The sequence below is a fragment of the Nyctereutes procyonoides genome, unplaced genomic scaffold (genome assembly GCF_905146905.1).
Source record: "Nyctereutes procyonoides isolate TBG_1078 unplaced genomic scaffold, NYPRO_anot_genome, whole genome shotgun sequence".
In the NCBI taxonomy this organism is placed as follows: Eukaryota; Metazoa; Chordata; class Mammalia; order Carnivora; family Canidae; genus Nyctereutes; species Nyctereutes procyonoides.
This window is the reverse complement of record NW_026575021.1, coordinates 16164124-16188680: the sequence shown is the minus strand read 5'-3', so window position 1 is coordinate 16188680 and position 24557 is coordinate 16164124. Positions and strand designations below refer to the sequence as shown.

Below are 24557 nucleotides of genomic sequence, written 5' to 3'. Positions count from 1 at the left end.
CGCTGAGCCACCTGGGGATCCCCTGTCGTTGAGTATTTATGTTGTTTTCAGTTTTTCATTTTAAACGATATTGCAAAAAATAAAAAATAAACTATATTGCAGTCGACACTTTTACAAATATCTTTGTGAATCGCTTCACATTTGTCTTTAGAGCGTAATCTCAAGAGGGAAATTGCCACAGCCAAGGAACGTAAAGTCCTACAGCTTTGGCACTTCTTTCTTTCTTTTTCTTTTTTTCTCCCTTTCTTTCCAAGTTTCTATTTAAATCCCACTTGGTTAACACATGGCGTGATACCAGTTTCGGGTGTAGAATTTAGTGACTCACCACTTTCCTTCGACGCCCAGTGCTCCTCGCAGCAGCGGGCATGTGTTTCTAAATCACCCCCTGAAGGGCAGGACAGCCGATTTACACTCTTGCTCGCTCAGCAGCGGCACGGCCCATCTCCCATAGCTTCCCCTGTGCCGGGCCTCGGCATTTGTGCTCGTCGTGGCCAGTCTGACACTAAAGCTGTTTTACGCTGCGGTCTTAATTTGCATTGAATTTGGTTTGATAGGTTAAAATTTCCCCCTTATACTTATTGGCCGTTTGTACATCCGATGAGTAAAAGCTAGCAGAAGAAAAATAAACAGATTCCTAGTGGGACAGGTGCCTTAGAAGAAGTTCTGGGAGGATGAGACTGCGTGTGTCTGCTTAATCACGTATTTATTTTTGCCTGTCAAACATTCAGAGGAAAAGCTTTGACAAATGTCAAATCTAAAGTGGTCGCGTCCGTCCGCGGGCCAGCTGCTGCGCTATCCCCAACCGTGCCTCTCAGCGTCAGGGCCGCTCGCCCCGTCCAGTTGCCCATCCTCAGAAGCTGGCCCCGCAAATCCGTCACCACTTCTGACGCGTACGACGGCGGCGTTGACACAGGAAGAAGAGGTCGTAAAAGTTCACTGTAGCTTGTGGGGTGATTGGACTAGCAGCGCCACATCAGACCCTTAACGTGGGGGGGGGGGTCACGTGCACTAGGATGCTTTGACCTTAATCTGCTTTCCGAATGGTGCTGAGTCAGATGTCTCGCCGGGGTCGCTGTCCATCTGGCGCACAGACGGGCGTCGGTAATCCCACAGTTATCGGCATCGTGTGTAGGTGTCCAGACATCAAACAAATCAAACTCCTTTGATGTCCTTCTCCGTCAGCCCCGAGTTGCAGAACCGCTCTGCAGGACGTGGACTGGAGCAGCGAACCCGCCCTGGGAGCCCTCCTTGGTGCCCCCACTTCCGCGCACCCACGCAGTGTTTCCAGGGCATTGAAGCACTTCAGTGCTTTGGGGACCCTGGGCCTGGGACGGCTGCCTCTGGGCTGCATGTAACACACGTGCTGTGCCGTGTCCATGCCTCTACCCTGGGTGGTCCCGGCACCCGGCCCACGCGGCTCCACGTGGAGGCTTCCCTGCTCCTGCTGGGGCTGCGGGGAGCTGCTGCCAAAGGGCAGCGTCTCGCCAGCTGCCTGGGACTTTCAGGAGGGCGCCGCACTCAGCGGGCACCCAGGCTTTGCTCCTCCTCTCGCTGGTAACGTCGGGAGGCCAGTAGGACCAAGCACCGGAGGCCCGGCCCTACACAGGGAAGACGCAAATCTCATGCTTTGCCTCATCACGTCATACAAGGTGTCCTGTAGAACAACGGTGAGGTGACCTCATGTCCTGCCGACCTGGCAAAGATCACATTCAGCCAATAAAAATAGGCAGGTGGACGTCCCCGGTCATCCAGCACTGCTGCCCTTCCCCTGAATCGCGTACTGACCCCCAGAGAACGCCTCACCCCTCGGCGACGGGACAGAGACTTCACAGGACCCCCAGGTCCTGAGATGGAGTCCCGCGCCGGGTTTCCCCCAGGGAGCCTGCTTCTCCCTCTGCCTATGTCTCTGCCTCTCTCTCTGTGTCTCTCATGAATAAATAAATGAAATCTTTTTTAAAAGACACTATATGTTAATTATGCTGGCATTTATTTTTTGTTGTTGTTTATATGCTGGCATTTAAAATTCAAAAAAATAAAATAAAAATAAAACCACAAACAAACGGATAAATAATCCCAAAGCTGGCCCTTTGAAAAGACCCATAAAATAGATAAACCCCTTGCAAGCCCAATTCAGGATAAAGCAAGGAAGCAAGAGAATGCAAAACAAAGATTTGAGAAAAAGAAAAGAAATGGCCAAGCAACAGATAGAAGAAAAATTAAAATCATTTTGAGACTTGTATAAACAAACCTGGGGCAAAGGGGTCGAAAACCGGCAGAAAAGGACGATTTCTTAGCAAAATGTAAAGGATTGAAATTGTCCCCAGGAACAACCAAAACCCTGAAGATACTGAAATTACTATCGAAGGGACTGGAAAGGGAGAGTCAGCGCTGACAGCGGCTCACAGGCTGGCTGGTTGCAGAGCTCGCCTTTCAGGAACAGATAACAGTCATATTATTTGAACTATTCTGGGTGAATGAAGAAAAATGAGGACAAATACCGACCCTGGTGCTAACCCTGGGCACACACGTGGGCGTGGGGCCGTGGTGGGAGCTGAGGGCACGGTGGGAACGCAAGCGAGGCCCCGTGGGCTCCACTTCCTCCCCCGGAAGGTCGGGCCGACGCCGAGGTCCCCTGGCGGGGCTGTCACGAGCCCCCGGCGTCCGAAGGCACACGAGTGTGGCACAGAGCGCGGGCGCCAGAAGCGGGTGACGGGGGCGCCGGGCCGTGGAGCACCGGACTCTTGGTGTCGCTCGGGCCACCATCTCACGCTTGTGGGCCCGAACGGCTCCTCCCCGCAGGCAGGTGCCGCAGAGTCTGCTTGAGCGTCTCGCTCCCTCTCCCTCTGCGCCACCCCCTCATGCACACACGCTCGCTCCCTTTCTCAAAATAAATAAATAATCTTAAAAAAAAAAAGCAGAGGGTCGGGCGGATAAGGATGGAGTGAGGACGAGGTCGACGATGCCCTCATCATCAGCGCCTTTACCATTATATCTGAGAGACTCAGGGAGAGCCTGGGGGCTCTGGGGCCCCGCTGCGTGCCCCTAGTGTTGTTGTGGACACACAGCGTGACCTTGGGAAGCTACGGGAGTGACCTTTCTTTCTTTCTTTCTTTCTTTCTTTCTTTCTTTCTTTCTTTCTTTCTTTCTTTCTTTCTTTCTTTTTATTCTTCTGGTAAAACATACGCAACTTAAACTTGACCGTCGTAACCATCTTAGGTGGCGGCTCTGTGGCACCAAGTAGCTGCCGCCGTTGTGCCCCCGTCACTGCCGTTCGTCCCCCGCGCTGGGTCAGAACCCGACTGGCCCCCGTGCTGGGAGACCCTGGCTCCTCCCGCGGGTGCGGCTGCGTCGCTAGAATCAGGTGCGCGGGGAACCGCCCTTGGGGTCCCGGCTCTCGGCAGCCGCCCCGGGGGCCTCCCACGTTCCCACCCTCGCCCTCCCCGGTCGGTGGGCCCTGCTGGTTCCTCTCCTCCGGTATCTTGTTTTGTGAACACGAACAGCATGTGCAATGTGTTAACTCCCGTCCGAGGCCAAGAATGTGCTAGGTGCTGTTTGTGAGCGATAACTTGCCCATTAGATTTATTGTATAAATTAGGCCAAACGCTGACTTGGAAAGAGGAAGCCAGTATCCATGGAAAATTTATTATTTTTGAACATACCTTTTTTTTTTATGTTTCTTGAAGATGAAATGTGGTTTCCACTTGTGCATGATTACAAAGCCGAGGATCTAGAGTCATTTGAAGGTAATCTTTCCGCCTGCACCTTTTTTGAATTACATAGGAACAAAAAAAAAATTGGAACAGTTAAGGGGGGGGGCCCCCGACTTGGGTTAAGAACCTGATAAACTTGAAAGAATACAAAGAATGGCAGTGATGTTTTCACCAGATTTCTCTCTCTCTCTCTTTTTTTTTTTTCTTTTTTTGCTTCGGATTCCTACTCCGCATACCTTCCTTCCTTCTCACATGTGTCTGAGTATCAGCAGAACGTTTGCAGCAAGCTTTTTCCCAGCCAAAAATGTTAAATACTGCAATTACTCCGGGCTGTGGTGTACGGCGACGAGTGCAAAGGTGGATTCTGGTGTTTTACTTTGTGGAATTTCCTTTCTGGCTGGCTTTTCTGGCCTTCTCAGTAGAGAGGTGGTGACCCCTAAATACGATAGGGGCAACGGTGTTTGGGTCCATCAACGTGGCTCCTGCTTTCCGTACTCCTTCGCCTGTTTTTTTTTCTAATGTCCTCCACATGTCTGACCCGGCCCCTGAGCACTTTGTTCCTGGGGTCACTCTTTTTTTTTTAATTTATTTTTTATTGGTGTTCAATTTGCCAACATATAGAATAACACCCAATGCTCATCCCATCAAGTGCCCCCTCAGTGCCCATCACCCAGTCACCCCCACCCCCCGCCCTCCTCCCCTTCCACCGACCCTAGTTCGTTTCCCAGACTTAGGAGTCTCTCATATTCTGTCTCCCTTTCTGATATTTCCCGCTCATTTTTTCTCCTTTCCCCTTTATTCCCTTTCACTATTTTTTATATTCTCCTGGGGTCACTCGGACTAGTAAATAGTTGGCTTCGCTTGCAGCCCCGTGAAGGCAGCTGTGCAATGTATCCTCCTTGTGGGGCTTGAGGGGGGCAGAGATAACCGGGTCCTGGCTGCTGGACTTCTGCTAGCCCGGCGTGCCACGGGCCTCGGCATTGCCCACACAGGAACTGGTGAGGGCGCCTAGCAAAGGTTGACCGTTGTAGACGAGGGGCCACAGCCCAAGTGTGACGACTGTTGCCCTGTCCTCTGTGTTGATTGTGAAAGTGTGAACCGTGTGTCCGCGTCCATGGGGCAATCAACATTTATGTCTCGTGAGATACCAAGCGGTGGACATGGTGGCAGGAAGGGTCCTGACGTCCAGTAAGCTTGGAAAATGCCAAGTGCAAAGTGAAGACTTGGAAATAAACAGGGTAGAGGGAATTTCTCAGAACGGTCTGTCCTAAGCCTTATGAACTCCAAGGGCGGGGCAAGCACTTTTCAGCGTTTTATCTGACCTGGGACTCTGCCTGTGTCTCTGCCTCTCTCTCTCTCTCTGTCTCTCATGAATAAATAAATAAAAATCTTTAAAGAAAAAAAAATTTCCTTCCTTTTAAAGGCTAAATAATACCCATTGTATGTATGTATCACATTTTGTTTATCCAGTCATTGGTTGATGGGCAGGTGGTTTGGCTTCTTTTCACCTTTTGGCTCCTGTGAATATGAACATTGATGTACAAGTACCTGTTTGAGTCCCTGCTTCCAACCCTTTTGGGTACATACCTAGTAGTGGAATTGCTGGATCATATTGGAACTCTTTGTTTGACTTTTTAAGGAACCGCCAAACTATCTTCCACAGAGGCTATGCCATTTTATGTTCCCCCCAGCAATGCGCGAGGATTCCAATTTCTCCACGTCCTTGCCAACTCTTGTTATTTTCCTTGTATTTTTTAAAAGATTTTATTTATTTATTCATGAGAGACACAGTGAGAAGCAGAGACACAGGTAGAGGGAGAAGCAGGCTCCATGCAGGGAGCCCTATGTGGGACTCGATCCCAGGACCCCGGGGTCACGTCCTGGCCGGAGGCAGATGCTCCACCCCTGAGCCCCCCAGGTGCCCCTTCCTTGTATTTTTTTATTTTTATTTTTTTAAGATTTATTTATTTATTTATTAGAGAGAGAGAGAGACGGAGACAGAGGCAGAGGGAGAAGCAGGCTTCATGCAGGGAGCCCGACCTGGGACTTGATTCAGGGTCTCCAGGATCATGCCCTGGGCTGAAGGCGGCGCTCAACCACCAGCCACCCAGGCGTCACTACCAGTTTGCTTCCCCCCCCCCCAGTATTTATTTATTTATTTATTTATTTATTTGTTTATTTATTTATTTATTTATGAGAGACAGAGAGAGAGAGACAGAGAGACAGAAACACAGGCAGGGGGAGAAGCAGGCTCCATGCAGGGAGCCTGATCCCTTGTATTTTTTTTTCACTGATTTTTTTTTTAAGATTTATTTATTTATTTATTCATCATAGACAGAGAGAGAGAGAGAGGCAGAGACTTAGGAGGAATGAGAAGCAGACTCCATGCCAGGAGCCCGATGCGGGACTCGATCCCGGGACTCCAGTATCGCGCCCTGGGCCAAAGGCAGGCGCCAAACTGCTGAGCCACCCAGGGATCCCCCCTTGTATTTTTTTAAATAGCCATTCTGCTGGGTATCAAATGGCATCTCATTGGATTTTGATTTGCATTTTCTTGTCATTTATTTAATTTCTAACCGAGGTAGGACTGATAGGTGACTTGACTACCATTAACTAACAATTCACATAGTATGCAGGCTGGAGAAGCATCCAGAATGGTGTTTACCTTGTTCAGTGAGATGTGCCTATTGATCGCATACTTAAATGTGTTTAGATTGCCAAATTGTTATAAAAGTTTCTAAAAACTTATTTTTGTTCTGCATTTGCCTCACCATGGGTGAGAAGTCCAAACAGGCAACCATCCATGGACCCCAGTTTGACTATCACTGCCCTGAGAAATGCTGAAGTCATATATTACATGTCAAATATATGAGTATTGTTTAATGAGGTATGATAGCTTCAGCAGCTTTATTTAGTATTCTAACATAATGCAAAGCTATTTTTCATTAAATTCCCAAGTACAATGAGTGAATTATGCTGGAAAACAATCTGGCAATATGATGGTAACACTTACACTGTGTTTTAGGGTTAGTCCAAGTAGTTTGGGGAATAGTTTGGTCATTTTTTGGAGAGAGAGAGAGATGCTTTGGAATCTAGACAGCTTTTCTGATAGGCTGGAATCCCAGTTCTCCTGAGATATTGCTATGGCACCGACCCTCCAGTAGGCTCGAATGTCAAGTCCAGGAGCGGAGAAGCTGCTGCTCTGTGGACGGTCATGAATCTGGAATCCAGAGAGAGAGAAAAAAATCAAGGTGCCGGAGCCTTTGGGACCGGGAGCTCTATTTTCCTAAATGTCCCAAAGGAAGAGGAGCTAGTCTCCCATCACCGTGAACCAGGAATCGTGCTCGAAAGCTCTTCCAACAGAGTTAGTTCAGTTGCCGTGCTTGTTTCGCTCGGGGTTGGCGGTCTTTGGCAACTAAGCCTGTGAAGTTTGGGAAGATGAGGCAACATTACAACTTAGTCTGTATGCTCTTTGAAAAGAACATCTAAAGGAAAACTAAATGTGATCAGTCATATATAGAAACACTAAAAAAAATGGTAGTAGCAGCTCTGTAGACTACTCCGTGAGAACTTTGAGAGAAAAATCTGTACCTGGGCCACTCTTGTGAAGATGGCCAGCGTGGCTAGCTTTGGCTGCCAGGGTCCCCTTTCTAGGGAATCATCCTCCCTCTTTTGGAAACTCTTGTGCCCCCCTACCTGGACCCCGACCATCGATTAAAACGATCCCTGGTCTCTTTTACGCCATCCCATTGCACGCTGTAGGAGGGAACCTCACCCTAGGCAGGCCACTAAAGGTCTTTTCCTTCTCCCGGGATTTTTTTTTTTTTTTTGAATTGCAAGTGAAGAAGAAAATTAGTCCTCTTGGGGGGTGACAGCCTTCATACATGAAGCTCGGGAACTAGGAATCCACATGGATGAAAACTGTCTGCGAGGAAAGCAAATAAGCCAGCTTGCAGAATGAGCAGACAAGAGATGAAGCAGCTCCAGCTTCAAACACGCAAGGCCCTGGTTTCCAAGGATCAGCTGCCTCCCCAGTCCCCTGTGGCTGGGAGGTACTGGGCTCTGGAATCCGGTATATGTCTATTTGCGTCCAGGGTTCTCTCACTTGAGATCAGGGTCCCTGCTCTCACCGGGACCCCTTCCTCCCCAAAGCACCTAGCACATTACACCATCTTTCATGCAATAAGAATTCAATTCGTACAATTGAATTGCATACCATTTCATGCAATAAATATCTTTTTTAAAAAATATTTTATTTATTTATTTATTTATTTATTTATTTATTTATTTATTTATTTATTTATTTATGAGAGACACAGGAAAAGAGAGAGAGAAGCAGAGACCCAGGCAGAGGGAGAAGCAGGCTCCATGCAGGGAGCCCGACGTGGGACTCAATCCTGGGATTCCAGGGTCACGCCCTGGGCCGAAGGCGGCGCTAAACCCGCTGAGCCCCCTGGCTGCCCAATAAATACCTTTGAACACATTTTAAAAAATAAACTAAAATTAAGATGGCCACAACCACTGGCTGTTGGCTGTTCACTCTAACACAGACTTACATTTTGCCCCCGTTGTTGAAAAAACATTAACTGACTGCTTGCAAATGCCTTACAGTATCCAACTTTCTATTCTTTTTTTGAAAAGCTTTTATATACACAACCTGGGATTAGTGGGGTGAAGGGATTGAACTCTTGGGGGCTAATGATGTCTATCTGTGGATGGAGAAGATGGAGGCATGGTAGAGAGATATTAGAAAGCAGAAGGGGCGTGTAAAAACCTCAGCAAGGGGCAGCCTGGGTGGCTCAGTGGTTTAGCACCACCTTCAACCCAGGGTGTGACCCCGGGGTCCCGGGATCGAGTCCCACGTCGGGCTCCCTGCGTGGAGCCTGCTTCTCCCTCAGCCTGTGTCTCTGCCTCTCTTTCTGTGTCTCTCATGAATAAATTAATAAAATCTTAAAAAATAAAATCTCAGCAAGGAATGAGAGCACGGCTGACCAGGGACACCCAGAAGGCTTACCACGTGGATCCAAGGCGCCCAGGGAGGTGGGCGCTTGTAAATTTATCACAGCTCCAGACACAGTAACGGCACCATTATTTCCAGTAGCACCAGGAGAAGATTATTAGGGATTTAGGGTGATCAGCAAATAATATTCCTCCCTTCCCCTCCCTGCTGAGGTATAAACGCAGGAGGCAGATGGAGACCAAAATATCAACTTTACTTCCCATGAAATAAATAGGAGAGCGGGGGTTTAGAGCGGCAGCCAGGAGGGTTTGCTAATCCTCATTCCTGAATTAAACAAATTGATGCACCCGCTCCTGGCACAGCTGAACAACCACGGGCCTCCCCCACAGAGAGAGGCCTCCCACCACGTGGCAGAGGCAGACAGGACACGTGTCTTACAGACCGGCTGACTTCCACGGAGAGAGGTCCAACCCGACTGAGCTGAGCATGCCCCGTTCCTCCATCTGTGCAACCAAGCGGAGGAGAGTGAGGGGCCGGAAGTGTCCCTCGGCCTAGAGACACGAGGGGTGGGTGTACCCGATGCCCCTTCGAGTAGAGGCCACACGTGGTTGGGCCGGTTGGCCGCCAGGCTCGCATCCAAGGCTCGCGGTTCCACCTGCACCATCTCCTTTCCTGCTCTTCGCTCCCTAAGAGAAAGACAGAAAGTGGGGGCGTTGAAGATACAGCAAGTGGGGCAGCGGAATAGTCTCGCTGGTCTGGACTGGGCCACAAGGGACGCCCGGCACCAAGGGGGTGAGGGAGATGGACTGAGAGAGCAGGGAAGCATCTGGAGATGGAAGAGGGGGCGTTAGGGGAGAGAAGGAGCCAGAAGCCTGGAGGAAAAGGGGCTAGACCAGGGCAGGGTGTTGGAGTCTCAAATCCCACTGGCTGGTATAGGTGATAACTAGGATCCTAGGATCCTAAAATGACTAGGATGACTAGGATCCTAAAATGCAGCATGTGAGTAAATGCTGTTGGAATCGAGGGCGTGCGAGAACTGTCAAATGAGCTGCCCACGGGGAACGTGATGTCGCCCAGAACGGCGACTGTGTTGAGGAGCAAGCCTGGTGCCAGGGTCCCCGTGATTATGACAGAGGTAGTGAGTGGGACGGAAGACCGCGTGGTGAAGGGCTGATGGCCCAAACCTTGGACGAGACGAGCGCGAGCCCAACACGGTGGCCTGGGGCGGCCAGGCTGGGTCCCGCGTTTCTCCAGGCCCGCGGCTTGCCTAGAGGGGACAAGCGCCAACGTCTCTGGACCCCCCGCGCCTTATCCCATAATCTCTTCTCCGCTAAACTTCCCAAAGGTGCCTCCGTGCGTCTCCCCCATTGTTTGGGTTCTACGCCGACTCTGAACATTCCCACAGTCTGACTTTCACCGTAGTGTCGCGCCGAAGGTCTCCCCAAAGTCAGGATTGTCCTTTGGGTCAGAAAGTCCATTCATTGATGACTTCACGGTTTTCACTCTGGTGGAAGCAAGTGCCGTCGGTGGGAAGCATGCATCGTGTCTGCCGTTGCTTACTGAACCCCCACGGGGGCCCTGTGATATTAGGGGCATCCCCGTTTTTATGGCCGTTCGCCCCTTCCATGCGTGTTTGTTGGGTGTGTACCTGCTACGAGCCAGACGCCGTTTCAGGTAACACGTAGGTAAGAAAATGCGCATGCGGAGGCCCTGGCCGGGCTGGTCCCAGGCCAGTGAGGGGCTGTGTCCGGCTGCAGGGAGAGGAAGGGCGGGAGGGACGAGGCCGGATGGGCAGGGCAGCCGCTCGAGGGCTTTGGAGGCCACCATGAGCATTTGTGCTTTCAGAAAGGGAGACTGAGGCAGGAACCAGGTAAGCAACCTGGCCCTGGTACTTGGCCGGTCGGGGGCAGTGCTGGGATCTGGATGTAAGCTGCAGTGTCTGGCACAGGGCCCGCGGGGCTCCCTGAGCAGTGCTCCCCCCGGCCCCCCTGGTGTTCCAGCTTCCCCTCCGCTCGCCTGGGCTCCCCCGCAGTCCTAACGGGCCCCCTGTCCTCGAACAACCCCCTGGTACCGGCGTTCTGGGTGGCCCTGCGTCAGGCTCTCCCGCTCTCTCTCAACTCCTGGCCGGGTGCCCAGGTGGCCGGGTGGCTGGGTGGGCGCGCCCTGGTGGTCCCCAGACCCGCGTGGCCGTCGGGCTTCACCTCGGGGCTCCAGACCCAAGTGCAAGCTCCCCAAGGGCTGTGGCTCTTTCACTGGACAGTGATCCAGACTTCATTTACCATTTCTGACTCTCAGGTCTCCCCTTGTCTGTCCCTTGTTGAGCCCCCTGCCTCCCCTTCTCTTCCCTCAAGTCCACTCAGCCGCCAAGCAGCAGGTGCTCACTGTGGCCTCCCCTTGGTTTTCCCTGCTTCCACGTGAGCTCGGCTCCCCCCCACCCCCCGAGTTGCTGGGACCCTCCCGGAGCGGGCCTGCCCTCACCCGGTGGCTGTCCCCACTGCCACCCACTGCCACCAGATGGACATAGCCTCTGTGTTTTCTTTATAAAGATGCTATTTATTTATTCCTGAGAGACCCAGAGAGAGAGAGAGAGAGGCAGAGACCCAGGCAGAGGGAGAAGCAGGATCCACGCAGGGAGCCCGATGCGGGACTCGATCCCGGGACCCCGGGGTCGCGGCCTGGGCCAGAGGCAGACGCTCACCCCTGAGCCCCCGGCGCCCCCACATTCTGGACTCGGTGGGCGTCTCCGCCTCTGGGAGCCTCTGGGAGGCTGAGGAATGAAGTGCGGGGCCCTGTGTGAGGCCTGGGGCGCCCCCGGGGGTGAAGCTGAGGCCCCGGGTCGGCGTCCATGGTCCACGCGGTGACGACGCAACAACAGCAACTACCTTATAAATTCTTCTTTCTTTTTCTTATTTTCACCACGTCCCCCGTCACTGGCAAGGGCTGCGCACGCCCCCCGCCTGTGTTCCGCGGTTGGACCAACGGTCCCTCCTTCCACCTTCCACGGGCTTTTCTTGTCCGGAGTGGACAGGAAGGTGACGACGACTTCCGCGTGCCGAGTGCCCAGCTCTTCTGTGATTCAGGCATCCCGTAAGGGGGAACCACATCCTCCGGCCTCCAGATTCGGAACCCGAGGCTCAGAAAGGCGAGGCCGTGAGGCCGAGGCCCCAGAGCCAACAGACGGACGAGGCTGGAGTTCTCACCGGAGACCCCCCGACTCCGAGGCTGTTTCGCCGTGTCCCTGGAGATACCCGTTGGCGGGCTTCACCCCCAGCACAGAGCCCACTGCAGGGCCCGATCTCGTGACCCCCAAGTCACCCAGACGCCCTTCATTTCCACTGTCGGATTGGAGGGCCGACCTCGGTTTGGGGATTTCTTGAACAAATCCAGCTGTTTAACGTGTCGTGGACGCGAACCCAGAAGAGAAGCTACTTTTCATTCTCATGAGTCCCCAGAACCCGGTACTTCATTCACGTTAGATCTTTAGCGCGTGCCTCCTGTATCCCGGGGATCATGCCATGCTCCACAGGTAGAGACCACCCCGGGCTTTCCCTCATCCTGCCATTGAAACAAGAGAAGAGGGTGAGCAAAGTACAAGGAGGTTTTTCAGAGAAGAGGCCCCGGGGAGGGTGGAAAGCTCAGGCCTCCACCACAGGGTTGCGGGGAGTGTTTTCACGCACGGTGCAGGCCCAGAAATTAATAAAATGAGAGACCACCAGCCCAAGAGCAATGGACACGTGGATGCACGTTGGCCGAGCACAGAGTGGACTCTTTGAGGGACTCGACGTCGAGCATCTGTGTTGAATTGAGACTCACGTTGCAGCACTTCCCAGCTCGCCACAAACGGTGGCCCTTCCATCAGCGCCACTTGAGCGTCTTCTTTGATGGCCTTGCAGGAGTCGCCTCTGACGCAACCGCTACTTCCTCCTTGAGTTTTACGGGACTGGTCCTGCCAGCCAAGTTGTGTAGTTGGATGCACTTCTACAAAGATTCTTTTATTTTTATTTTTTTTAATTTTTTCTTTTAAAGATTCATTTATTTATTCATGAGAGACACAGGGAGAGACAGAAGCAGACGGAGAAGCAGGCTCCATGCAGGGAGCCTGATGTGGGATTTGATCCCGGGTCCCCAGGGTCATGCCCTGGGCCGAAGGCAGCGCTAAACCGCAAAGCCACCCGGGGATCCCCCAAAGATTCTTTAGAAGACTGTATTTATTTATTTATTTATTTATTTATTTATTTATTTATTTATTTTAGAGAGAAGCAGAGGTGGGGGGAGAGGTTGGCTGAGCACGGAGCCCCACGCGGGGCTCGATCCCAGGACGCCGAGGTCACGACCTGAGCCAAAACCAAGGGTTGGACGCCGAAGGAACTGAGCCGCTCCGGCGCCTCATGCGTCTACAAATTTCAAGACGTTTCCTTCAAACTTTTTTAGGAAAACTTCTAAAGGTCAGAGAAGTTGAAAGAAGGCTGAGGTGAATACCTGCGTATCCATCCGTGCAGTAGGGCCGAGGGCTGCACAGCCTGTGTCCTAATCCAGCCCCAGGCCTGGTGTTGTGAAAAAAATGTCGGAATATGCAGGCTCGCGTTCATTTCTTAATCATCCGGCTCGGAGGACAGAATCAAGCCATTTTGGCAGAGATGGTTAGAGGCCCACGAAGGCCCAGGCTTTTACAGAGAAACCTTCCCAATCCCTAATTCTTAGATTCACCGGTTGTTAATATTTTGCCATATTTGCTTTATCCCTTTCTCCGCGACAGGCAAACATTCTCTTTCTCTCCGATAGGCGCACACCCATGTTTTTTTTTTTTCTGACCCTTTGAAATTACGTCACAGACATTATGATAAATCGTCCCTGAACCGTTTCTATATTTGCTTAAAAATAAAAGCACTCTGGAGATTCCCCCAAGAGATTAAAAATAAAAATAGCATATGACCCAATAATTCCACTACTGGGTATTTACCAAAAGAAAATAAAAGCGTCAATTCAAAAAGAAAAAATAAAATAAAAATACTTTCCTCTGCAGCCGCAATAACCTCATCATCCCCCCCCTTAAGAAAATCAATATTCATTCAATAACATCATCCAACACACAGTCCATATTTAAATTAGGTGTTTATAGCCCTTTTTTTCCTTTTTGGATCTAGGATCCCAGCAAGGTCGTAAGTTCCACTTGGTCATCACGTCTCCTTCATGTCCAGTTCTTGTTTTTTAATGACATTGAATTTTTGGAAGAGTCCCTTAAAACCTTTTTCTGAAGCCTCACCAAGTTTTAATGGGTGCGTAATGCTGCAATAGTGAGAGCTGATGTAATGCTCAGGGCCACCCATCAGTGACTTCTGCTTCCCTCCTGTGGGCCTGAGACACTGCTGTACCGCTCAGCGTCTGCAGCGAAGGCACGGAGACGTGAGTTTTGCTTGGAATCATACGTGTGGAAAAAGCTCAGCGTGAAGAGCAAGGCAGATGGGAATTTGCAGGATGCGTTTTACGTAATTAAAGGCCCAGTCCTTTTTACCCACTCTGGTGCCCCTGTTAGCTCTTGGCCACGGAGCCCTTCTGGCTTTTCTCCTGCCCGGGCCTGGCTCCCCTCCAGCATCATCAGGCTGCAGCGAGGAGCTGGAGGGAGACCCGGAGTCATTAAGTCTCCCGGCCCCAATCGTTCAGCCCGGCTGGCAGCACAGCACTGTTGGGTTTGCCGTCTGTGTGATGAAGGTGGTGTGGCACTCAGGGTCACGGCTGGGGATGCCTACGGGAGGTGCGCCTCCTTGCCTTTCTTAAGAAACGGAGGTGCCACAGTCATGTGCTTCTTAGGGGCCTCTGTGCAGCTCACCATTGGTCCTTGTATTGCGATCCCGAAGGACTCCTACAGAGCCCCAATACTACGATCCCGAAGGACTCCTACAGAGCCCCAGGACCCATCCTTTCTTTTCCCTCCGGGGAGAAGCCCTCAGGGCTCAGAGACCAAGCAAGAAGATGGTTGCATGCCGTAGAAAAGACTCACATGAACATCTAGTCGAAGTCTGGAGGTGGGGGGTGAGGGGGATGGAGAAAACCTCGAAAAGAAATTGGATGAATTCTAAAAAATATTTTATTTATTTATTCACGAGAGACACACACAGAGAGGCAGAGGGAGAAGCAGGCTCCCTGCAGGGAGCCCAATGGAGGACTCGATCCCGGGACGCACTGGGCTGAAGGCGGCGCTAAACCCCTGAGCCATCCGGGTGCCCCGAAATTGGATAATTTTAAAACATGCCAAGTGACCGAAGGAGAGACGGACGGGGGGTGGCTAACTTCAGACTGTGACCGGCTGGTTGTCACTCATGAAGGACACAGTCTCGTGCAAATGCAAGGACACAGGCCAAACAAGGGAAAGATATTCTGGGAGGTGTTGCCCTCCATGCCCGGGGGGTGGGGGGGTGAGATTGTGGTATCTCCTCCTCGGTTTCCCTGCCTCCTGTCTTACTTCCCTGAAGTCCTTCACACCCTGCACCTTCCCCGCACCTGTCCTCCGGCCATCTCCCTCTGCCGCCAATCTGGGCACCGTTTCTCAGATTACAGCCTACCTTCCAGGGCCGCCACAACGCCCTGTGGCCTCCAGAGCATCATCTTCCTTTGGCGCCACCTCAGATTTGATGCCCGAGCTTGTCTTGTATGCCGTGTGTTTGCACGTCCACCCCTTGCTGCACGGCCTCGGGCCAGGTGCTTGGTGGTTCTGTGCTGCAGGCTGCTCATCCGTAAATGGGGATGATGGTAATACCTGCTGTCGGCACCTACGGGGTCCCTAGTAAGGTAAGCCGGGAGTACCTACTAGGGCAGCGCAGGGGCTATGTGAGTTAGCGCGTAGGAAGCTCGTGGGGGGAGTACTGAGCCTAGAAGGGCCGTGCACAGCCAGCCATTCGTTGCTGTTGCTCTTTTGGTTTTGCGCCCGGGTAGATTAACTTTTGGTCGCTGCATTAAAAATTACTATACACTTAGAGTCTTAGGTCAGCACCCACTTCTTTTCTTAGTTTCCGTAGATCAGAAGTGTGGACGTGGGGTGACCTCTGCTCGGGGTCCCACGGGGCTGAAGCCAAGGTGTGTGCGGGAGCTGAGTCCCACCTGAGCTTCCAGGCCTCGCCCCAGCTTCTGTGGTCGTTGACAGGGTTCAGCTCCTTGCAGCCATTGAACCCTGGGCCACCAAGAACTCTGCTCACTTTCCTTTAGATCCTCCTGGGGTTACGTGAGGCCCAGTCAGATAATCTTCCTTGGGATTAACGCAGAGCCAGCTGGTTAGGAAGAGAACCGCAGGGGGAGGTCCAGCACACTCACGGGCCTTGCCCTCGCGGGGAGGCGACTGTGCAGGGTGTGCGCAGGGAGCAGCGCTCCCAGGAGTCACCTCTTGCCTACAGACTGGGTAACTGGGAAATCCTCCGCCGCGTGCCTGCTTTCTTGAACTGCGTCTGCGTGAGTATATGATTCGGTGACCACTGCCCCCATCGTTTCAGATTTTTGTAGCAACTTTCTTAGGGCATTCGGATGGATTCACGGCGCTCTGGCCCCTGGAACCAAGCCTACCATTCCTCTCCTGTAGTTCTAACTGGTGGGACCCGGTAGCCCGTCAGAAGTCTTCTAGGAAGAGGACAATGAGGGACCCGTAACCGAGGAGCCGACTGCTGATACCCTGGGATTGCAAACGGGTGGCCCCTGGTTGCAGTCTTTTCCAGAGTCTTCTGCATATTCTTGACTCCCGGCGATGAAGGGCCGAACCTTTGATTGTCTGATGTGCCTGATATGTACCTGCTAGAGGAAAGGTTCCCTTCAAAAAAGGCCTTGTGCGTCATTTTCAAAAGCTTTCCTCGCTCCTCTTCCTTCCCTTCACAGTTAAGTCTATATTTTTTTCCCCACTTAGCGCAATTTATGGTCCACAAAGCGGTATTATCAGTCAAAACCTGCTGATGAAGAATGCATGTTAGAAGATCAATTTAAAAGAAAAGCCTGTTGCTGACATTTGGGTGGTAAAACTAAGTTTTAAAAGAATCTATCCAGTTTGAACAAACTCTAGCAATAAGAAATGGGCAAAACCTTGAAGTTCTAAGGGTTACTTGGCTCCTAGGAAGATGGTTGGTTCTGCTTTTCAATGATATTTTACTTGCTGTTTTATATAAATCTGTTAAAGTAAAGGGGAAAAAATGCATCTGGCATACTCTAATAAAGTAAGATTTTATTATCCAACGAGCCATAATTTAGATCCGACTCTTGCCGTCTTAACAACTGGCGTTCCTCTGGTAATCTGGACTATTAAAGAGGAGGGGCTGGTCCATAAAGGTAATACAAGGTAATATAGACCGGGATTTCTTTTTTTCCTTTCAGGACAATATCATCTTATTCTTGAGAGGTTGTAAAGAGCTTGGCCTGAGGGAATCTCAACTTTTTGACCCTAGTGACCTACAGGATACATCCAACAGAGTGACCGTCAAGTAAGTAACACAAGATTTACGTGTAAGGAAAACTTATGGTTTGATTCGCAGCTTTGTGGTGATGTTGTAAGTAAGGTCTAAGAGGCCGCATACTAGACGTGTCTCATGAAATAAAAATGGGAAGGTAAAAATTAAGCTTTCAAAACAAGACACGTTGGCCTTGCGACTACGACTACGAAACTTTCATTCTGGTCAAATGTGATTTCTTTGAAATGCAAAAATCACGCAGAGAGAGTTAGAATGCCAAAGAGGAGAAAAACGTTAAGTGGGACTTACTGGAGGGAGAGGCAAGAGAGAAATATGCTCAGAACCCCCCTGTGTTAGACTGAAAGCCTTCATTGGCTCCAGTTGGGCATTTGAATAGGCCCTCGGGAGGGTACAGACTTGGTAAACAGATCCGGACTCTGATTATTATGCAAAGAGGGCAAGAGATTATGGAGAAATTGCTTCCTCATTTACATGGGTAACTGTTTTCTCATGTGTCAGTGATCAGGTTCTTTGAAGATGGATTATTGGCTGTTTGACTGTAGTTGACTGTGTCTACTCACTGAGCCAGGTTTGCGGCCAAAGAATTTTTGGGAAAGAATGGCACAATAAGGGAAAAGACAGTGTGTCTCTTGGGAAAGAAATAGCTGATGGGAAAAAAAAATAGCTGGTGAGCAGGGTGATGAGAAGAAAGCAGCTCATGGGGCGGTATTGATGACCTTCCTGTAGTTTAGAAGTTCTTCCCACCCTACAGAGTTCACACAGAACACTTGCGACTGCAGTCAGATAATATTTGGCATGATATTGCCAGATATCTGAGGGTCTGTGGGCTGGCTACGCTTCTTTTGATTACTTTTGGGTCATTTTTATCACGGATGTGCAGAAAAAGGAAGAGAAGCCAAAATTCAGAGCTGGTAATTTCATACTCTTTGCCAATAATGATTATCAGGAAGAAAAATCGGAGCTACTGAATAAAATCAAGTTAGTTTATATTGGATTTTATGATTCATGACGGGAAATAAGGGAGAGCCAGCCGTGATTGATCATATAAAATCACACTTCTCCATTGTCCACGTGCCTCTCTTTAATATTTCTCATGGAAAAATTTTACTTGAAGGCAAAAATAGAATACAAATTATGGTATTTGGATATGGAAAACCACCATTTTCCTCATTTAAAGATATGTCTGTATGTGAGAGAGAAGGAGAGAGGGCACAAGCAGGACGAAGGGCAGAGGGAGAAGGAGAAGCAGCCTCCCCGCTGAGCAGGGAGCCTGACGCAGGGCTCATCCCAAGACCCTGAGATCATGGCCCGAGCCGAAGTCAGATGTGTAACTGGCTGAGCCACCCAGGCGCCCCTGCCTCATTTTAGACATCATGTGCTCCGTGCACTACTGCACCTAAATCTGGCCTCTATAAATTGTTCACTTTAGGAAATGCTTTCTGACTCCTCTGACATTTATAGTTTCACCTGAGTGGCAAGCGACCAGAAACAACTCCATGACATCATAATGGTTGGCGCCACACACGTCGCTTGGACAGTGCAGGAAGGTTTGTTTGGACAGTGTTGGCAGCTGCACTGTTTGCTTTTTGGAGCTGCCCCAAACCCATATGTCCCTGAACCAGGGGAATTCTGAGACGGTTTTGGTTTCAGAAATTCAGAGTTTATATCGCCATTGTTGCTTCTCCACAAAAGACTGGGCGTGAGGAAGTCGAGGGCTGGCCCTGATCTGCTACTCCCGGGCTGGAAGGGTCTTGCCTTCAGCAGGGCTCTGTGTCTCCGCTGTGAGACGGGGCTGGACAGGAGGTCCTCACGGAACGACGCTAGCTAGGGCTTGCTCAGATCTGCGACAATGGCCCAATCAACGCCAAAAGAAAAAGGCAGGAGGACAACGTAAGGAGGAAGAGTCGCTTAGCCCAGTGGCACACACGCGGTCACGTCCCAGTTGCTGTGCCATCTGCACCTTCTTCCCCGCCTCCGTTTCCATCGTTGTTCATCTTTCCAGCTGCTTCTGGTCTCCACCTCTTCTTCCTCCCTGTGCTTCCCTTCCTTTCTTTATCTTGTCTTTCCATCTCTCTCCCCTTTTGCAACGTCTTCCTCTCATTCTCTTCCCTTTTCTGTTCTTCCTTTACTTGCACATTATTATTTTCTCTAAGCGGTGCTTTCCCGTCACCGTCTCCTCCGACTGTAGCATCTTTCATTCACTCAGTGGCTAACGGCCGAGCAGCTGCTATGCGTCCGATACTTTACAGTCATCAGGCAACTGGAACGAACGAGAAAAAGCCAACACTCCTGGGTCCGTGCGATTTACACGCAGTGTCAGGAAATGAGAAATAAATGAGTAAAATCAGAGCGATCGCGGCAGGAGTGACAAGTGCTGAGAAGGAAGGAGATGACATGAGAGACACTCGCCATGGAGCGTCGCACGGCCTTACGGTGTGGCCCGCCAGTGACAGCCGAGTAGGACTGGAGGAAGGAGCGAGCGGTGGGCGCCGTTGGGCACAGCCCGCAGGAGGCCGCAGAGCAGACGAGCGGGAGGCAGCGTGAGGGGCCTGGGGCTTCAGGGCAGGGGCCCATCCCGAGAGGTGGCACGAGGAGCCCGCAGAACCACGGTGGCGCGACGCGAAGCCGGAGCACCAGGGGGAAGAATTTGAATTTCGCCATCCGAGCATCTGGAAGGACACGCAGAATTCCACATCAGAGTCACACCGTGAGCTCCTTCGTGGGCCGCGGAGAGTCACTTCCAATTGGGGTGGCAGGTGGAGCGTGGGACGAGCTCTGCTCCCCACTATTCCAGAAATGAGGCGCGTTTCACCTGGCGCGGCCCGGGGCAGCTGTCCCGCGTGGATTTTCTAGCCACGCAGGTTGAAGCAGGACCAGCGTTCCCCCACTTTGTCCTCCGAGGCCTGAGCAGAAGGTCGGCCAGAAGCAGAACGGGCACTGGCGCCACAGCCCACGAGCACGCAGCAGGGCCTCGGGGTTCAGCCCGCGGAACAGACTGTGGGGCGTCCCTGACGCTGGTTTTGAAAGAATGCTCTTCAGTTTGGCTTGTGTTGTAGGTAGTTTTTCTTACCTCATGGTTGTTTTTTTTGTTTTGATTTGTTTTGTTTTGTTTTGTTTTTTGAGAAGTTACTTGAGTAGATGGAAGAAAGAAAAAGAAAGGCGGGGGGGGGGGCAGGGTGGAGGCTGCAAATGGCTAGTGCGTGTGTGACCGTGTGAGCTGCACCTTGATGGATGCGGGCCTCCTGCAGGGCCTGCAGCGCCTGCTAGTCCAGGGAACTGAAGCAACTGCATGAAAATGAGGAAAGGCTTCGGTTTGCTCCTGAATGCACCTCTTGAAAAATCTGGAAGCATTTTCGCATAATTGGTTGATAGGTAGAAGCCATCCAACAAATATTTTGTGAGCTCCTGCTGTGTGCCAAACATGAGGTTTTTTATTTTTTATTTATTTTTATTTTTATTTTTTATGAGTTTTTTTTAGAACCAGGTTTCAGTCTTTAGTCAATGTTTTATTGTCAATGCAGAAAACATTTTATGTTCCCTGTTCTTAGTGTTCATTAAAATTTCAAATCTTGCATAGGTTTTTTTTTTTGTGTGTTTCCATCTGGGATTTATATATATTATATATATATATATATATATATATATATATATATTTTTTTTATTAAAAGTGAGAAACTTGAAAGCTTTCTGTTAATCAAATCCAAATTAGACCAAGGTGTCCTTCAGTCCAAGTCCCTGCCGCTGGGTGCATCTGCTTAGTATATACTTACTAGTTGTTTTCTCTTCCCCGAAATCCCAATTGACTTAAAATCATACAACTGTTCATTGGTACATCCTTTGGGTGGAATATGCAGCAACGAAGTAACCAGTGTCTCAATACGCAACACAATTCCTGAGTGGTTATAATTTATAGAATTACAATCCCTGCCCCCTGCTCCCCACCCCAGCTGAAGTTACCAAGGGAAAAGGACATGCTTGTTTTGGTTTTCCTAGCATTTATTCATTGACATGTTAAGGAAACTTCAAGTTAGCTTTGTAGAAACTTTTATATTTCGCTGTATGAATATTACAAAAGTACCATCAACTAGCTTTTTTTTGTTTGTTTTTTGGTTTATGGCTTAAGAGTGAACATTCATATATTTACTTCTAAGGATGCACATGAATGCGTTTGAACGTAGCACACGTATCTTCCTGCCCATGGCTAATTCCCAACGCTGATTTACATCTTTTTTTTTTTTTTTTGCTAATTTACATCTTTAGCGGACAAGAACAACCACCTGGGTGGCTTTGCCTCTTCTGCATGTATTTTCAGGTCTGTTTAACGAAGGGAGGTTGTAGACCTTTGTTAAAAGTACCAGTCGTACGAGGGTTTGGGAAGCCTAGTGGGGTTTCGGTTTGACAGTGGCCCGTGGTCAAGGCATAGATTTCACTTTAACAGTCGAGCTTCGAGGACACAAGCATCAAGCATCCCAGTTTTAGATGGAATCCTTCATTTTCCAGCTGTTACAACGCATTCGTCTTTTCATGGTGCACTTTGCAAGTCGGATATCATCCCGTCCTTCCACACTTGGTTTCCTAAATGACTTTCCTCCAGTACCTGAAACCGCTAAGCACGGGCGTTAGAAAAAATAACGTATTCTACTGATTTCATCCTATTTGCTGGCTTCAGGTACATCTTAGAGGTGTTTAAGGGAAGCAACTGCCGTTCTGACCAGATTTTTCTTTTTCTTTTTCTTAATCAGGAGCCTCGATTACAGTAGGAAACTGAAAAATGTAAGTGTTTTCAGTTCACTTTCAAAACGTTTTTCCTTCTAACTTTGATGATGGCTTGGGTGTAAAATGTGCTTCTAGGTTGGGTGACTCTCATACGCCTGCTAGACGGCGTCCTTAGCAAACAAGTTTAGGTGTCCCTGACGCAGTAGCCAATCGCTGCGACAGAAACACAAATTATCGATGGGGGGGAGTCTGTGTAATCACTAAGGGCTCGCCCTAGAAGTCAATGAACGAAAGCTTGCACCGTTTGTAATTCCATTTCTTAAGCACAGGATGACCTGTCTCAGCCCCACTATCTGTTCCTTTCTGCCAGTAGGCACAGATGGGAGATGATGAAATGAGGCAGTTGGGCACATATTTTTAGGGAAGAGATCCACGTGATATAAATCATGCTGCCTGTCATGGGCCTGCCCTTTTTCTATGTTTCTTATTAATCTTTTGCATTTTTATTGGTATTCCCCCAAATCAACTTTTTGGAGCTGGATCTCGTCTTCAAAGAGCAAGTATATGAGCGCTCTTTTAAGTTTCAATTGAGAAATGTAAAATATAACCTTCTGTATATAAAATCCAAAACCGGCTGCAACCAAGACCTCCTTTTTTTAATTTCCAGGATGCTATTACGTTCACTCGGCATTTTCATTCCCGTCTTCCTTTTTTGCCCTCTATAAAACTAGGGATAGATGCCATTTTTCATCATGCATTTTTTAAACAAATCAGAAAACCCGTAATCTAAAACACAACACAGTCCTATCTTTCTCCTATTACACCTTCCAAAATAGCCTCGTACCCTTAGCCCACGTTACTTATTTTACAATCCTAGTTAACATCCTGACTTGGAACTGTCTGCTCTCTGGGAATTTATTTGTAAGCAATCAGTGTTAAAAAAAAAAAAGACTTCTGGAAGTTTCGAAGGGGTCCTGAAGTGCAGATTTCCCACAGAGGCAGAAAACCGAATCCCATCGTAGCGTTGATACGCATTAACCGTATTTTGGACCTGTTGCCATCTGGAGATGTATTCACAGATCTTGCCTGGCCTAGCAAGGGGAGGGAGGTGGAGGAAGTACTTCCCCGCCCGATAGAAGCAATAAGACCAAATGTGAAAATAAATTAATAGCTTTTCCGAGAGCTTCAGATCCAAATAATTCCGTTTTAAGGCACTCATCTTCGGCCTTCTGGGCTTTATGGAAAAACCAAGGTCAAGAACCTTTGCTTTTGTGGACAGTTTCTATGGAAAGACAGAAAGGGTGAGCTTAGGGCCGTAGCTTCAGGCTGCCAAATATGCACGGGCACGTATGAGCATCCAAGGTCATTCAATTGGCAGTGATTTTTGTCTAGGCTAAAAATGTCCCATCTCGGATGGATTAATGGGACTCTAACTCTACCCCCACACCAGGCACCCAAAGAACATACGCTTCATCACATTGCGTTCTTGTGATTAGTTAGATATGTGGTGTTGCTCATGTGCTGGGAAACACCAATTAACCGGTATCTCTGCTGAGAGTTGGCTGCGGGCCTTAGCAGAGCATTGTGCCCACAGGTAGGACTCGCCAGGCTGTAAAAGCACCTGTCCCTCGAAAGGAATTGACCTGTGTCATGCTCACCGGGGTAAAGACCCCAGAGTCTCCGACCACTTGACGACTTTCACTTTCTGATTTTGAGACCTTTAAGACATAAAAATGATTTGGGGCATTTACTTTTCCTTCTGGCTGCCTCAGAGACCATTCTCCCCCAACCAACCGTTCCCTAAGGCTGGAGCTCTGTTTTAACTATTTTAACTACCGAATCATGTTTGTGTTGACTGATAGAGTATTGGGTTCCTATTAACATGATTTTCCATTTAATGGATCCCTCATGGGCAGTGGGCGCTGTAAATCAGCGTTGCACATTCCCTCCTTCCTGCTTTCCCGTTGGCGGGCATCATTGGTTCCTTGGTTTGAAAGTGATTCTTGAGGGAAAACTCCCCCGCTCTTGTGCCCGGTTTTGTTTTGCAGGTATTAGTTACCATTTACTGGCTGGGAAAAGCAGCAAATAGCTCCGCGTCCTACAGCGGAACGACGCTGAACCTGAAGGAGTTCGAAGGCTTGCTGGCTCAGATGAGAAAGGTAACTGGACTTTTCTTCTTTATCCCAAGAGGCTGGCACACGATGGCAAGCGGCACACGGGTTAAGGTCCCTGCGGTTCAGCGCGGTGAGCTTGCCCTGCCCCCAGGAAGACGTGGGCTCCCCCCAGCGAGGCCTGCGCCCCGTGTGCCCCGTACACCCTGTGCACCCCGTGCCTGCCTGAGCCTGCAGAGCCTTCAGGGAACGGCAAGTCTCAGTTGTCCCCAGCTTGCACCCCCGAAGAGCACATCCAGCCCAACGGCACGTGGCCTGTGTGCCGGAGAGCGCAGCCCCTGCTCCCGTGCGGGGGAGTGGCCTGAACTGAACAATACGGTATTGTCCAGAGACGAAGGCTTGCTCTGCCTTTGTCCTAAAGGTCACTTTGCTTCCCCGTCAGGGCCTTGGTGTGGGCGAGGTCATGTCTGCCACGTTCCTGCCTGGCCCACCCTGGCCAAGCCCCACCAAACCAGGGGCAGCTTCCCCCAACGTGTGTGTTTTACGGCCCTTGTACTTGGGTGACCAGGAAATGTGGGAAACCTTTTTTTTTTCTTTTTTGATAAAATAAACGTTTATT

The 24557-nt window shown here is 50.0% G+C and overlaps 1 protein-coding gene across 9 annotated transcripts in view; it reads left to right on the top strand.

The window, feature by feature from the left end:
- LIMCH1 (LIM and calponin homology domains 1) overlaps positions 1 to 24557 on the top strand; it is a 293512-nt gene that overhangs the window by 181239 nt on the left and 87716 nt on the right. For all 9 annotated transcript variants that reach the window (XM_055340230.1, XM_055340206.1, XM_055340216.1 and 6 more), the window contains 3 exons: positions 17017 to 17123; positions 21854 to 21884; positions 23876 to 23986. In XM_055340230.1, coding sequence (XP_055196205.1) covers positions 17017 to 17123; positions 21854 to 21884; positions 23876 to 23986 — 249 coding nt within the window. The remainder of the gene's footprint in view (positions 1 to 17016; positions 17124 to 21853; positions 21885 to 23875; positions 23987 to 24557) is intronic.